This window comes from Nyctereutes procyonoides, unplaced genomic scaffold (genome assembly GCF_905146905.1).
Source record: "Nyctereutes procyonoides isolate TBG_1078 unplaced genomic scaffold, NYPRO_anot_genome, whole genome shotgun sequence".
Classification (NCBI taxonomy): Eukaryota; Metazoa; Chordata; class Mammalia; order Carnivora; family Canidae; genus Nyctereutes; species Nyctereutes procyonoides.
In genome coordinates, this window is record NW_026575128.1 from 21,974,721 (window position 1) to 21,992,218 (window position 17,498).

Genomic DNA, 17,498 nt, shown 5'->3' on the forward strand with positions numbered 1-17,498 from the left:
GGGGATGGATTCGTAGGAAATATTCTACAGGCTGTAGGAAGTACAGTCCCGGCATATATAAGAGGGAACAGAATGGAAGAATTGATGTAAAAGTTTAAGGCATGGGCAACAATCTCCTCAATAGTGAGTGAACGTGAACATGAACAGGGGCTAAGAGCTTCGAAGAACAACTCCATTTAAAGACTCCGGAACAGGAAAGAAGACAGAAAAAAATGTCCAATCCATACACGAAGATGCTGCTAAGGGCAGTAGAAACAAAAGCAGGAGGAAATTTCAAAAAGGAACATATAATCAAGATTTCCTCCTACCATGGACAATGTTGTTTGTGTTTAGTCACAAGAAAACCATTGGTGATCTTTGAGCGAGTCTTGAGTACAACATTAGTGTCATGGGAATGGTTGCAGAAGAGATAGATAGGTAAGGGTGGTAAACAGGATCACAGAAAATATAGAAATAACTCACACTAATATTCCAATTGTACAATCATCTATATGCGGCAGGTCACAAGTCTCTTGAGGCAATCCCAAATAGTTTTCACTGAGCCAAACTCAAACTTTCAGAAGAGCTGATTCCTTTTTTAATCCCTGACTTTGAGATATAATTAACAAATAACATTGTCTGAATTGAAGATGGACAGTGTAATGATACATATATATGTACATATGGACAGTGTAATAATTACCACAATTGGGCTAGTTAACACAGCCTTCACCTCACAGGATTACTTGTGTGCATGGTAAGAACATTTAAGATCTGTTCTCTAGTTGATTTCAACTATACAATACAATCTCGTTAACTATAGTCACCATACTGTATATTTGATCCCTAGAACTTCTTAATCTTAGAATTAAAAGTTTTGGGCAGTCCGGGTGGCGCAGCGGTTTAGCTCTGCCTTCAGTCCAGGGCGTGATCCTGGAGACCAGGGATCAAGTTCCACGTTGGGCTCCCTGCATGAAGCCTGCCTCTCCCTCTGTGTGTGTGTGTGTGTGTGTGTGTGTGTGTGTGTGTGTGTGTGTCTATGAATAAATAGATAAAATATTTAATAAAAAGAAAAGAATTAAAAGTTTTTACCCTTAGACCAACATTTTCCCATGATCCCCCCCCCCCCGAGCCCCTGGTAACCACCAGTCTACTCTTTGCTTCCATGAGTTTACTTTTATAGGTTTCCCATATATATGTGACCATACAGTACTTACCCATAGGACTTCTCTCACAGACTTATTTCTCTTAGCATAATGCCCTCAAGAGTCATCCATGTTGTCACAAATGGCAGGATTTCCTTTTTATGGCTGAATAATATTCTAATTGTGTGAATATATTCTACATCTTCTTTGTCCCTTCATCCATTAATGGACTTAGGTTGTTTCTTTATCTTGTCCATTATGAATAACACTGCAGTGAACATGGGGGTGAATATACCACTGCACAACAGTAATTTTTTTTTTGTTTCCTTGGGATATATACCCAGAATGAGATTGCTAGATCATATGGCAGCTCTATTTTTAATTTTTTGAGGAACCTCCATCTCTTTTCCATAATGGTTGTATAAATGGATTCCTTCTTAAAAACCATAGGAGAGGACACCGGGTTGGCTCAGTAAGTTAAGCAGTTGCCCTTGGCTCAGGTCATGATCCCAGGGTCCTAGGATCGAGGCCCGCATCAGACTCCTGGCCCAGTGGGGAGCCCACTTCTCCCTCTCCCTCTGCCATTCCCCCAGCTTGTGCTCACTGGCTCTATCTCTCTGTCAAATAAATAAAATCTTTAAAAAAATCAATCAGTCAGTCAATCAATAAAACTATAGGGAAGAATCCATTTCCTTGCCTTTTCCAGTTTCTAGAGGCACCTACATTTCTTGGTTCATGGTTTCTTCTTCCATCTTCAAAATCAGCAGCACAGAATCTTCAAATCTGATCCTGAAAATCCTGCCTGCCTTTTTTATACATCAGGACTAAATGTAACCCATGAAAACCTCTCCATCTCAAGATCCTAATTCACATTTGCAAAGTCCTTTTTGCCACGTAAAGTAACATATTCACAAATCCCTGTGAATAGCATGTGGGCATTTCGGAGGAATCCTAATTTTTCTGTCTACCACAAAGTCTACATTAAAACATCAGAAGCAGTTCAGAATTGACTTTGACTTAATTCTTATGCATCAGTTTATCTTTGGGTTAAACAATGTGAGATTAATTCATTAACCAGAAAATGAAAATAACATTTTTAATGGAAAGCTTTACACTAGTCTATTATTTTCTGCTGAAAGGTCTTTAAGTTAAATGTTAAAATTCTTGTTGTAAAATTCCATTTAATGATAGTTGGGTGGCAATAACAATAAGCTAATAGCTTTCTGCCAATAGCAATATTTTGATGAGCCCATTTTTTTTTTATTGTGGCTAGACTATATATTATGGAAATCACTCTTGGCAACATCTTATGCTGTTTTTTATTTTCACTGTTATTTAATATAAAATGTTTTATTAAAAGGTTTCAAAGCCCTAGATTTTTCCTTTTGTATACATTTAAAATATAAATACTTTTTACCTAATAATATAAAGATGTATTTGAATTTCTCAACCTCTTGGATCTATAGCTTTTCCTCTGTATAAGGCTTTTCCTGTATAAAACTGAAGGGATAATGAACAAAACTACCATAAATATTAAATGAGATCATGTATGTAGCAGCTAACAATTGCTATCCCATATTAAATAGGTCTTCAATCAATTTTTAGCTTAATATAAAGATTTTCTCACTAATATTGAAGCATTTCTACAAATACTACTAATGAATAATACTACAGATAGTGTTTCTTACCAAACTAGCCAAATTCTAAGTATTTGGTTCATCTTCACAGAATTTAAGATGAAAATTCAATTCAAATAACTGAATTTAATTAAAAAATGGTGGTTTACATTCCAAGTATCTATTCAGTCAGGCTTTCGTAGGGGTACACAAAACGGTAACCTTAAGGCTTTTTAATTCTCTCTAAAGGCGCCAGTAAATTGTGAGAAAAACTTTGTGAATTTCATATATCCTGTACAGAATATTCGAAGTTGCAAATTAAGCAATTCAGGAGATCACATCTAGAATATGGCAACACTTTAAGAAATAAAAATCACAAAATGTCCTCAGTGGTTATACTTTACTTTTGAGTTGCACTGTTTAAAATTTCCTCCTGTAATTCCATGTCCCTACTTCTTTTACTCCTTGTGATTAAATAATGTTCCTGTGCTTTCACTATTTTCTTTTTGTGAAGTTGTCAAATGATCCCTGTCTCGTCCTGTGTAATTTAAGAGACTTTTATGTAGCCCTCTGAGAGACTGTCACACAAGTCCGACTAGAAGAATAATTTACGAGGTTCAAAATGAAGGGTCATTATTAATACTGTCTGGCCTGTAATGAATATGTAGACTCTCTCATCCATGCATGGCAGGGTTTTAACTAGATCAAAAGAGGTAGAATGTTTTAAATGAGGTGTTATGAATGATGTCATCGGTTACGTAAGTTTAATTTACATTTTTAAAATATGATTGTTTAATGAGATTAGACAACATGAGAAAACATGTTGTTTGGTGTGGGCTTATGTATTACTTTCAACTATTTCTTTGCCTGAAAACACAATTTCAGAAATTGTGCTTTTATAAATCCTTAGGCTAACATTTATTAGCCAATCCTAAGCTAGAATAATACACATAGTAAGTGTTCTACACTATAAAGCTAAATGTGGAAGGACAGCAAAGAGCGGGTTTTCTCAGTTTTGAAAGTTAATTTTTAAGTGCTTCTACTTTATCAAAGTATTCCTGACTTGTGTTCAGCCATCATTGGTACTAATCATGTTTATGTAGCTTTTTCTTACCATTTCAATGTCCAGTGTTTTTTCTTAATTACAGCAGGCAAATCTAGTTACTTCTTCTGATTAATCTCAATAGTTCAATTCCTTTCTGAGCAAGTGAAATCTTAAATATTTCCACAAGAGTTTGTTTTAAACATAAGTACGTGGTATAGGATATGCCAAATAAGGAAACAGTAACTTCAGTAGATGGACAACTATAATAGAAAAATGTCTATGTGTTTATTTATATATGCTTTATTATTTTAAACAGTCTCTAAAACTGAAGCTACTCTTCCCATCAAAAAAAAAATCATTTTTTTATTCCTCTCCATTTCCCTAGATATCCACTAACTCCTGTGTTTTTTAAATATGTACTTATGAGGGTGCATGTTTTACATCCCCACATATATTCTGAGTGTTGTGTGTTACCCATAATACTTAGCTGTATACCTTGAAAATAAATCACTAACATCTGGCTCCTGCTATTTGCTGGATGCCATTCTAAACTTTTTAGTATATTAACTCCCTTAATTTTCAAAGGATACTAGAAATAGGTACCATTATCATCTTCGCTTTACAGAGAAGGAAACAAACTCAGAACAGTTAGGCAATCAGGCCAGAGTCACACAGCCTGAAAACGGCCAAGCCTGAATCAAAGCCTGACCTTAGAGGCACCGAACATAACCCCTGCCCTGCCTCTGGAGGCCGTGGGCAGGTAAGCGTCCATCCTACTTTTAGAGTGGGTGACTTGCAGAGCACCAAGGACCTCTTCCTAACCTTAGTTACCATTATGATATTTGTTTGCTCTGGTTCTTTGATAGTTGTCACTCCTCCCATTATACCCAGAACATATTAATAGAACCTCTACTATTTAATAGATGAGTAATAGCAGCTCATATTTATTAAGCTTTTACCATGTGCCAGGAAATGCATCTGATTTTAATCTTCAGACAGGCTATGATACCGACCCATTTAGAACCACTTGAGAGATGAGGATACTGAGGCAGAGGGAGGTTAGATGACTTGCCCAAGGTCACACAGCTAATACACGGTGGAGGCAGGATTTAAACTCCGAGGCCAAACTCCAGAGCTGGGCTCCAGATGAAGAAATGAATAGATGAATGGAAAGCTAGCGTGGAGGAAGCACATCTAGCCTATGTGGAAGGATGAAGTGGAAACACAAACCTGCATCGAGGCAGAAGAAACACGGGTAGCGAAGCGCAGGACAGGGTGCCTGCAGCACTCAGTAAATACAAATTAATCAGTGAATACTTTTGTAGCCCATAGGTCAAAAGGCTTTGCCTAGGTGACGTCTGTTACTAACGCTCTCCACGTATTTTCCTCTTTCAGTGCCACCGTGGGCCTTAATCGCTATAGCCATAGTTGCTGTCCTTCTAGTCCTGACCTGCTGCTTTTGTATCTGTAAGAAATGTTTGTTCAAAAAGAAAAACAAGAAGAAGGGGAAAGAGAAAGGAGGGAAGAATGCCATCAACATGAAAGACGTGAAAGACTTAGGGAAGACCATGAAAGACCAGGTAATGTTTTCCTACCGTATCACTTCTTCGATGATTTTGTTACAAGTTCATAGATGACTTATAATTTGATGCCAGAGGAGTGTGGAAATATGGAAATAAACAACTTCTGGACAGATGTCACTGTTGTCAAAATGCTTTGCAATCCTTTCAGTAATTATGCAATGTCCCAAAGTGCAAGGAAAACATTTGGTGGGGTTTTTCCAGGCTCCTAAACATGGGAACGAGGAAAGGGCATCCACTACCGGCAGGGCCATCTTGACAGGCCCAGCAGATTGGAATGATGCCTGAGTATTTTGGTGACATCTGCTCAGCCAGTCTTAATTGCACTTAGAGTTAGAAAGAATCCAGAGTGGCTGACTGCTCTCCCTCCTGGGCAGGCTGCCTTTGTCACATCACCACTGCTCCGCAGTCACTGTTAAATAACTCAGACTTACGGCCGTCTACCATACTTGACGAAAACCACCACTCCTACCCATTCATCCACCTCGAAAATTAGCGCTAGTGCAACAGGGAGCTAAACAGTGAGTAAAAAGGGAGAGAACTGCCAGCTAGTCCTAAAGAACGGCGCATAATTTTAAGGCAAGATTCTTGTTGTTTCATGAGTTAGGGGCAATGAAATCATGATACAGGCTATGGAATCCATCGGGCTGGGTTATCTTCCCGAGGCCCAGGAAGCTCTTTGGATATTCTTTACGTTATTGTCTATTTTTATTGAACTAAGTGGATGAGTTGGTTCAGAATAAAGTTTACTATTAACAATTATATTTAGATCCCTCTTGTTTTTTGGAATCATTTTCATAGTGGGTATCTTTAAAGAACATTTAATTCATATTAATAATGTAAATGTAGAGCTTTTTCACAGAAAACAACATCTTCCATGATCTTTGTTTCCTTTCTAATAATTCAAAAGTTCTACTTATTCCCAAATAGCAACATATATCGATAGTTCTTTGAGTTCTTCTTATAGTATTAATTACTATTAACTGAACTCTCGAATAGGTGAATCTCCTTAAGAACAGTTTAGTCGAGGAGGGCATTTTTAGTACATTTGCATAGTTTCCTAGATAACCATCCACTCAGGACACCAGCCCCACTCCCCAGCTTGAGCTTTAAACACTTCTTCTCAAAGACACTGTAATGTCTATTGACAACAATTTCACAAAGGCTCTTCTGCACTCGCTGAACTGGTTTCAGAGCTATAGAATGTATGCAGTGCCTGCACTCACCCTCAGCCAGCTTTGTCCTGAACTCAGACAAGGTTTACGTTTTTCTGAGTTTTAATCACAAGCACAGAAGTCCATGTACCCACATCTGACCACAGTGGTCTAACAAAGATTTTTCTCTTGAGTTAATTTGTTACATAATAACTGCAATTTGAAAACGTGCCTTGCTCTACTTCGACATTTTCAGTACAAGCAGAACTTGACAGAGATTTCTTTAAACAATTTATTGGGAGCTTAAGTGTAGAAGGAATGTGCTAGATGGGCAGAGACTGAATAATCTGTGTGAATTTCCAGCTGTGTGTATGAAACAATTTGAAAATACAGCCCTGTCATTTTCATAACTATAATACAACACAAATGAGATTTTCCCATATCCAAGAATTAACTATTAAAAGTATTAAATAATGATAAATTATAATTACAGGATTTTTTTTTAGCATTAGAAATTTGTTTTCTTCTTTGTGGAATTTGTTCTGTATGACATAAGATAGTAACTTGGAGTATAGTTGAGGTGTTTGTTACCCCTGTAATGACCTGGATAAATGACCAAGATCTCAAAATACTAAATACATAGAATTGGTGGTGGTTAATTTTTTCACTGGTCATCAGTTCCTTTGGATGTGAGAGGAAGAGAAAATGAGTCAAATACTCAAATCCTAGTAGGAAGTCAGTGATAGTTGATAGTGATCTACTATTACAACAAGGTGTTTAGGATTTCAACCACTCAAAAAGATATCATTTCAAGCAGATTGCTTGTCTATGTAGGGTTTTATAGATCTTATTTTAATTTATGAACAATCAATTGTACAAAATGAAATGTAATTTGGACAAGGAAAAATAGGCTTTATCAGTAAACAGTCATACTATAGCAGCTTATACTACTTCTTAAGGCAGGCAATAGTAGCTAATAATGGATTCTATTGTTTTATGAAGAGGAAGGATAAAGAAGCAAATAGAATGTATGGTTTTAAGACATGTCACAGGGTAACCATTCAATCACCCAACTTCAAAACAGCATAAACAGAAAGTAAAATGCTTAAATAATTACACTTACCGAATATTTTAAACAGAGTATTGGTGTGAACATGGGGAAAACAAATATAGTCTATGCCTCTCATTTAAAAACACAACATATATGAGAGGCATTTAGGACATGATTTCTTAAGACACACAGTCTCTAGGGCAACCAGTAAGTTTTTACCATTTCAATCTCTGTAAGAATACACCGAAATTCAAATTCCAATGTTCATGGCCACCTGTCGCTATGTTGAAATTTTATAACAAAGAATTTTAAAATTCCATAATGACAACAAACTAACTAGTAATAGTATATTTATACAGCATAAGATTTATATTTGAAGGTTTTTATTTTGTTTTTGTTTTTTAATTCCCGAAAGCTTGAGAACACTGAAAAATGCAGAGAGACATTATCAATTTGCAAAGTCATAGGTCTGGAAGGGTCATTTCTCCATGGTTTTCACTAATGTGTGTGGATATTTTAATTTTTATTTCTTCCTTCTATGTCCTCCTTATCTGTGTTATGTCTCATGACTGTTCTGGATTGTCCCTTGCGGTAGGTTTCCTCTGCTCTTTAGAAACCCCTCGTCAACGCTCGGATATACATTTAGTGGCCTGGCAGCTGGGCTCCACAGCTCAGGGTGTACCATTCTGACACACATCAAGAGGCTGAACTAAATTGATTTTTTTTTAAGCTAAAGGGTTCTCATTTTAAACATTACTAACTGATTAAATAGAACAGTATTAGAAAGCTCAAGTTTTTAACTGATGGGCACAGAAAGAAAATTCAGTCCCTCAATGCTACCTTTTATATAAGTGTGCCTTATCAAATTCAAATTTGGACAATTTAACTTAAAATCATTTCTGATGGTTGTAAATTAAGCACTTTTGAATGCTGAAGCAAGACAGAAGCATGTACACTTTGAAATTTAAGACAAGATCTGATGCTCCCAACACATGGCTTTCACTACCGCAATTTAGCAAACCATCAAAACTGCTGGGTTTACAAGCTTTTTTCTCTGCATTTTGTTAAGGGGGAGGGAGGTGGAGGGAGTATTGCTCTTGAGATATTATAATAGCTACTGATTTAATAGGCCTGAATTTAATGTGATGGTCGAGAAGACGTCCTGCTTAAGCTCAGCCTTCAGGACAAGAATAGACTTAATCACTTCAGTGATGAACAGTGGCACTGAGAAATTATCAAAAATTTAGCCCTATTTCATACAGAGTAATTGCAGAGATGGTCCTGTACCTTTTATTAGGGCAAAAACCACTTAGGAAGAAGGAGATTTAATATCTCAGCTATTTCAAATTGCACTGGGCTGAAACATGATATATAAATTGTCAGTTCTGAAAGAGACTTTTGAAAAAGTATTTTAATCCATGATTTTTTTAATAATTATGATAGAGTAACGTGTAGATTTTTCAGACAGAAATATGTACTAAATAGCTTGCTATTATTTTTAAAAACTTTAAAATCTTACAGGGAGGCAATTTACCTAAGCTGCAATTTTCTAAGCACATCTACAGGAGTGTTGAAGACTGACACACAGTTAAGGTTTTGAAAGGGCTAGGTGATTTCACTGCCTCAGCTCCTCTAATTAAAGTCAGTAGTCTTTTCTGGTCACTTTACTAGCATGTTCCCTTTAATGATCTATCCCCCCTCACCCCCACCCCCCAATTTAAAAGATGTACGTTTTCAGTAATTAAATTGTTTCCTGCCTTTGGCTGTCAGGAAACCAACATTTTACTATTCAGAAAAACATTTAAGTATAAACTTTCCTACATAGATGTAATTAATAATGATAATTTTTTATTTTCCAAACTCATTAACAGCTCCTGAAAATTTTCAAGAAGCACAGAAATGGAGGCATCTCCAACTACATCTCTGCTGTTTTATAAGATCTTCCCACCCAAATGAGTTCTATTGATGCAGTGCCATCAAGTCTCAGGGGTATTTTTAGGATCAAACTGGAGTTGGCTGAGTAGAGCCAAATTGGAAAATCCTGTCGATTTCAGTGCCATTTTGAAGCACCACAGAGAAATCTCTGTTTAAATGTATGAACAGTAAAGCTTTCACTCAGCAGAGAAGAGAGAGCACGAAATCTGGAAGGTCAGGAGAGGCTAGGTGATGGAGCTGCAGTCTGAGGACTCATGCCTTTCTGAAATCCGGATATACTTCTGGCATTTGAGTTCTACGAGAATTCTCAGATTTGACTTGCTGACAGGGGTTAAAATTCCTTTACTTTATCATAGATACAAAGCAGCCTGCCACTTTGTCTTATTTTGACTTACACACCTATACATGAAAGGCAATAAAAATGCCATAACCAAAAACTATGGAAGAAGATTTGCATTATATATAAAAGCTGAGACCACTAAAATACAAAGAGTTTCTAGAAATCAATAAGAACCAAACAAAACAAAAAAAATTCAGCAAAGAATGTATACAAGCAGTTCCCAGAAGAACAAATACAGTTGGTTACTATGAAGATTTTCAAGTTTTTCCACTCACTAGTGGTCAGGGAAATGTAATTTTATCATTTTTAATTTTGAATAACTATGTATAGCTTTTTAAATTATTTTTTCCAATTCTCTAAAGCAGTAAGAATGCATATCCTTAGAAACAAAGCTCCTAATATTTACCATCTTTATAACCTTTGATTTTTTTCAGCAGAGTTGTTGTATTCAATGGGAAATACATTATCTATTTTTATGTTCAAAAGAGAGGAGCATTTGAATATATTTTGTGAAATAATGAGCTTTCTAGTATGTCAATTTACATTACACTAAGGTTTAGATGATGAAGAATACCCAGTTGGTCCAAACTGAGTTGAGACTTCAGAACCATGATTTTTGTTCATTAACGCAAAATAAATGTTTATACTGATTTCAGCTTGACAAAATTGCAAACATAACTGCTCTTGTTTTTTGGTATCAAATAGACCCATAAATCAATTTAATTCAGCCTAGCTTTCTGTGGAGCTGTTATAAAAATAAAATGGTAAACTTAAACTGGAAGTGGGGTAGATTTTTCTCTCAACATGCATTTGCTGGTGGCATGTTTCTTCCACTTTTTCCATAACCATTATAAATGTATATGTGAAACTTAGGAAATGGAAATTCTTGGAGAATCACTTACTCAGTTACCTTTCTCATAGGAAACAAGGCAAGAAAAGGCCACACATTTCATATAAATACTCCGCTGCATGTAACAATGATGTTTTACATGATGCTTAGCTTAGATCTCTTTCAACTACATGAATGTGAAACCTGGCCTGGTTAATAGCATGTTTATCATATCTCTGAAAGAAGCAGTTTTAACCAAAGCCAAACATTTTACCAAAGTGGACATTTTCTTTGCAACAACTACATTTTTCGCTTGCAATATTCTGAGGGGCTTCTTCCATTGCTTTCATGTTGCTTGCTGATTGGGAAGAAAATTCCGTGCACCAGTGGAATTTTAAAAATCTATAAGCAGCAAATGTGAATGTGTGTCAGACAAATGGATTTCCAGCATCTTAGTGCTTGCTTCTAACAGCTTGGAAGTGTAACCACAGGCCCAGGTTGATGTGGGTTTCACTGAATTCACTTGAATTCACGTATCATTCGTTTCCCTACTCCTAGGCTCTAAAGGACGATGATGCTGAAACTGGATTGACTGATGGCGAAGAAAAGGAAGAGCCCAAGGAAGAGGAGAAATTGGGCAAACTTCAATATTCACTGGATTATGATTTCCAGAATAACCAGGTCTGAGGGCTTGGGGGGTGGGGTGGGGGATGAATTCTAATTCCATTATGTTTTCTGAAATTACCAAGTAGGAATTGAAGCAAGATACTTCTTAAAACATTTCGTGTGCCGCGAGGGGAAAATGCAATTATCAAAGCTATTGATGAAATAATTTCTAAGTACAGGCAGTCCCCTACTTGCTAATTTAACCTCTGGTAATTAGAATTCACAGTATTCAACCGATTACATCTACTTATGGCACTTAGAGCAGGCAAGCAGAATACAAATGAACTTGGCAAGTCGTCCAGTCTGTTTCTGACGGCTCCCAGCCAGTCTGGCTCCCACTGGCCCATCAGCCTGAGCTCCAACAATCGCCCTTGGAATTCATGGCATTAGATCCAAACAGGGTGAGGAACTGTTGAGATAAACCACCATTCAACCAAAGCTTTATTTTATTTTTTTTATTGGAGTTCAATTTGCCAACATATAGCATAACACCCAGTGCTCATCCCGCTAAGTGCCCCCCCAGTGCCCGTCACCCAGTCACCCCCACCCCCCACCCACCTCCCCTTCCACCAGCCCTAGTTCGTTTCCCAGAGTTAGGAGTCTCTCATGTTCTGTCACTCTCACTGATATTTTCACTCATTTTCTCTCCTTCCCCTTTATTCCTTTTCACTATTTTTTATATTCCCCAAATGAATGAGACCATATAATGTTTGTCCTTCTCCGACTGACTTATTTCACTCAGCATAATACCCTCCAGGTCCATCCACGTCGAAGCAAATGGTGGGTATATGTCGTTTCTAATGGCTGAGTAATATTCCATTGTATCCATAGACCACATCTTCTTTATCCATCATCTTTCGATGGACACTGAGGCTCCATCCACAGTTTGGCTATTGTGGACATTGCTGCTAGAAACATCGGGGTGCAGGTGTCCCGGCGTTTCATTGCATCTGAATCTTTGGGGTAAATCTCCAACAGTGCAATTGCTGGGTCGTAGGGCAGGTCTATTTTTAACTCTTTGAGGAACCTCCACACAGTTTTCCAGAGTGGCTGCACCAGCTCCCATTCCCACCAACAGTGCAAGAGGGTTCCCCTTTCTCCACATCCTCTCCAACATTTGTGGTTTCCTGCCTTGTTAATTTTCACCATTCTCACAGGTGTGAGGTGGGATCTCATTGTGGTTTTGATTTGTATTTCCCTGATGGCCAGTGATGCAGAGCATTTCCTCATGTGCTTGTTGGCCATGTCTACGTCTTCCTCTGTGAGATTTCTCTTCATGTCTTTTGCCCATTTCATGATTGGATTGTTTGTCTCTTTGCTGTTGAGTTTAATAAGTTCTTTATAGATCTTGGATACTGGTCCTTTATCTGATACTCAACCAAAGCTTTAAAATGAAACCTGTTTGATAAGGGGTCAAAGATGAAAAATTGTCTGCCTTTCATGAATTTCAAAGGCAAGATGCCTTATGTAAACCATGAGACTGGGCAAAATTCCTAGTACTATTGAGCTCACCATTCCAGGAATGCAGGAGGACCAGCAACTTGAGGTCTAGTGCCTGTGACTGCTGCCCAAAAAGGAATAAGGAACTGACGACAGTAATCAGGCATTCCTGCTTCAATTTCTCAAAAAGCAGTGAAGCTCCACCGAGATGAATGATAATATCAGCTACCTGTTACTAACCGCATGATGGAGGTAGCTCAAAGGACAATGTTAAGAATCTCTGTGTTTAAAAAAAAGAAAAGAAAAAGAAAAAAGTCTTCTAAGACCCATGAAACTGGGATCCCTGGGTGGCGCAGCGGTTGGGCGCCTGCCTTTGGCCCAGGGCGCGATCCTGGAGACCCGGGATCGAATCCCACATCGGGCTCCCGGTGCATGGAGCCTGCTTCTCCCTCTGCCTGTGTCTCTGCCTCTCTCTCTTTCTCTCTCTGTGACTATCATAAATACATAAAAATTTAAAAAAAATTAAAAAAAAGAAGACCCATGAAACTGACCCTTTGTCTTCTGATCTGTTAAAAGGAATAGCTAAATAAGAATTAGTGGAGAGGCGCCTGGGTGGCTCATTCAGTTGAGTGTCTGACTTGATTTCGGTCAAGTCACCATCTCAGGGTCCTGGGATCGGCCAGCAGTGGGGGGGGAAGGGGGCGCAGTGCTTGGTGGAGGAGGTCTGCTTGATGATTCTCTCTCCCTTGCCTCCCTGCCCTCCCCCAGAGATGCTCGTGCTCTCTCTCAAATAGATAAAATCTTTAAAAAAATAAAATTAATGGAATCAGCTGAATTAGAGATTGGGCTCTTAAAATCTTTAGGACAGTGTCCTTGTCAGACAAGGTAGTTTTAACTCTGATTTGTTTTGCTTCACTCATTTTTTTTTTTGAATGAGGAAGAAGTGATAGAAATCAATACATTTACTACTAATGCCACTTGCCTTAATTATTTCCAGTTTGATGGGGAATGAACACTACATAAAACAAACTCCAGGGCTCAGCTTTGACAACCAAAGTCCAAAGTCAGTCACACTCTGAGAATTCTCTGCAGTTGCAAGAATTCTGGGTGCTATTTAGAAATCAACAATTTAAATAATGTCTTCACTCTCTGAATTTCCAAAGGGTTCCTCCTCATGGAGAATGTACTGATACGCATTACCACACTAAAAAAAAAAAAAAAAAAAAACATGTATAGCCCTGGTGAGTTATTTCATAATATATTCCAGAAAGCTGCATTTTGGTTACAGATACAAGCTTAGAAGTATGGATTTACACACATTTATAGATATATCATTTATAGTGAGTTAAGTAGGGCATTTGAGATCATTTCTATCCCAGCTACCAAAACTTGGCAATCAGGAGTTGGTTGAGAGCAAAATTCCCTAATATTTACATATTCTGAGAAAGATAAACGTCAACGTATATTATCTTAACATGTAACATTTCTTCCAGAAATGTAACATGACTTTAAATATTATCCAGTATTTTTTTCACTAATTTATTCTATTCATATTATCCAGTAGAAGTCTAGGGTTAGTCACCCTAGTTAGTCATAATTTTGAAACTTTAAAGTTACCTTGAGTACTTTAAGTATCATTTCATAAAGCATTTTTAAGAAAATAGCACTGATTTTTTTTTTCTCAAATATAATGAGTGCTTTCACTGTTCCCCCTCTGGCAAACATCATATTTTTTAAAAGGTATTTCATTCTGACGATCTAGAAGATTCCACCTGACAAAATATCTTTTTAATTAGTATGCATCGATTTTTCTAAGTGTTCCCGGCTAATCTGATTTATAAAATGATCCCTATGAGTCATGAAAGATAAAGTCTGAGGAACTTTATATATTAAGCTGTAATCAAATACACACGTTGGCTTACCAAAACTGAAGTCAACCCTGAAGTACTCTAAGTGAGAAGCTCTCCTGGCAGAAGGAAATGTGATACTCACCACAAGCAAAAGAGTGGGGGGATAAAGTAACTCCACCCCTTATCACCAAAACATCCAAAAATCTTTGAAATGTAGTCATGTAGGTTTAAAGAGTTTAGGTTATATCACTAGTGCATTCCCTGCCCCAAAGAACATTTATTTTAAGAAGCAAGAAGGAGAAAATAGAAACTTGCTTCTTCACATTGCCGTCTAAAGGCAAGTTGCAGCAAACACCAACTTGGCAAACCAAGAGACATACGTGCTTTTGTTAATCGTGTCTTTATAGTCTGATGTCTATTTTCGCTGTTTTTTTGACCATCTCTCTGTGTTTTGCTACAATCCAGCACTCTTACTGCTACTGTTGTATGATGATGTCACAGATATATTGAGCATTAAAATGGAAACATCCAGAGTACTGGTCCTAGTAAAAAATTAGGCCAACTAGCCAATGTGCTCTTACAAACATGGTGGGTCAGTTTTACAGAAAATGAATGTGCCCCCCCCCCTTTTTTTTAAAGGAAGTGAATTGTGTTTCTACTCTATTTGGCGAAAAAAAATATCACAGATTCAAATTTTCAGGCCTGATGTGAAAAGCTATAATGTAACTGCATTGACTGACAAGTAGAGATCTTGAATGCCTTTGAATAAAGGTCTACTTTTGTTTCCCATGTGAACCTAAACTGGTCTGTGATACAAAATGTCTGATGACAGGGCATCTAGAACAGCCCACCCACATCTTTTCATTTTCTTTGTGAAAACATTAACAATGCCAGCCTACACTCACATTCATAGTAAGACAGGAATGTATCACTGAGAAAACAGATATGGAGAAACCTCTGCATTTGAAGAAAATCAGAAACTTAGTCATTTAGCATTAAAAATCATACCTGGAATCTCACTTTCACTTATGTGAAGCTGAAATTACACTTCTTTGATTCCACGTCCTATATTTAATTTCAGAATAAGTAACTATTTTACTCTAAGTTAAAATAAAAAGTAGGCAAATACAAATAAAGATCAAATATGATAGAAACTTCCACATCTTTTTATCTCAAAAGGCTACCCAGTTTCAAAGAAATTTCTATTTTGCTGGTCTGAAGCTTTGAGTTCAGAACAAAAATTTCCTACTTTGTAATCATAGACCTGTTACCGTTTAACGATTTATTTCCACTTACAAATCATGCCCTGAAAAGAAAATAATGCACAAGGACTTTTAGCAACTGGAAAGTTATTTGATTGCAATCCTTTTGCAAATATGAATTCCATATTTAACTGTAATCAGCAACCTTTTAAAAGCCTCTTTTGTGCTTAAAACCAGGCTTCCTAGAGCCTGCGTCTGCCGTAATTGGGTTTCTGAAGTCTATATGGCTTGCTTCACTTGCCTTCTGTGTTAAGACCGGTAAGAGCAACGTTTATTGAAAGCAAAGAGGAGGAGAGAGAGATCACAATATCCAACACTGCGAACAAGTCCATCTTTTCCCAAAGGTCCACCAATGTTTGTTTGCTGTATTCTCTCATTTCAGCTGCTGGTAGGGATTATCCAGGCTGCCGAGCTGCCTGCCTTGGACATGGGGGGCACATCTGATCCCTATGTGAAAGTGTTTCTGCTGCCCGATAAAAAGAAGAAATTTGAGACAAAAGTCCACCGAAAGACCCTTAATCCTGTCTTCAATGAGCAATTCACTTTCAAGGTATTTTTTTTTTTTTTGTACTTACTAATAACTTTTCCTCTGTGGTTCTTAAAGACAGATCTCATCCTGACACGTCCATAGACATGCACATAGCCACGCGATCAGAGGCTCACAAATGAGTCTATTCAGAATATTTAAAATTCTTATCTTCAGTCCCCTGAGGATCCTACACTGCATTTAGATTTGGTCAAAGTAGGATTCAGCTCAGCCATTTCGGAATGGAATATAGATTGGAATATGACAAGGATGTTATTCACATCTAAAAAGGGAGGTTGGCTTCAAGTGAGCAAATGGACTTGGACATTGCCCCCTCTCTGAAAGAAAGCCAAAGCACTAATGAAATTATTATTTTTCTAAGTCTCAAAGTTCCTGAGAATAAATCACAATCACAGAACAAAGCAAAGCTGTGTTCCACTGTTTAAATGGTACAAATTGGTTTTACTCTCACTGCAAAATTCTGGGTGTACAGGGGGCAATCCAAGCACACAAAACCATTCTTAACCTATCAATAAAAAGAAGAGGAACCTATTGTCTTTCTGCATTTCTAGCATTTTCCCTTGACTCTCATTTCTTCCCTAGTGTTCTTCATCTTGTTGAGACACCTCAGTTGACAAACAGTAACAAAGAGATTCTGGCCATATAATAATACTTGGACAGGAAAATGTGCTCTGCGAGCCTCAGGCAACTCTCTGCATACACAAGCTCTTGTCTCGAAGTCATGCGTAAAAACAGTTCTTTGGTAGCTATCTTTAATATGTGAAAAAAAATTTTAATGCATTACTTAAAATAATACATTTCTGAAAAATGAAAGGTCTGTGAATATGCCAGCAGGCAGATTCAAAATCATTCATCTATCAGTCAGGCTTTGCAACGGCATGTGCCTCATGTTGGCAAATACTGCGTATAAAATAAATGGATGAAACTGAGGGCATGAGTCATTTTCTTGAGCCTTGTTTCCAATTTCGTAAAAGAGCAGTGTCTTTCTATTCACTCTGAAATTTGAGGTTTTAAGTCAAAATGATCCCCAATGTACTGTTAGTAATCTTACCTAAAAAA

At 37.4% G+C, this 17,498-nt stretch overlaps 1 protein-coding gene across 1 annotated transcript in view; it reads left to right on the top strand.

The window, feature by feature from the left end:
• The window catches only part of SYT1 (synaptotagmin 1), a 528,733-nt gene that overhangs the window by 369,956 nt on the left and 141,279 nt on the right, over nt 1-17,498 (top strand). Inside the window, exons 5-7 of the mRNA XM_055342176.1 lie at nt 5,181-5,365; nt 11,233-11,355; nt 16,275-16,442. Of these exons, the coding sequence (XP_055198151.1) occupies nt 5,181-5,365; nt 11,233-11,355; nt 16,275-16,442 (476 nt within the window). The remainder of the gene's footprint in view (nt 1-5,180; nt 5,366-11,232; nt 11,356-16,274; nt 16,443-17,498) is intronic.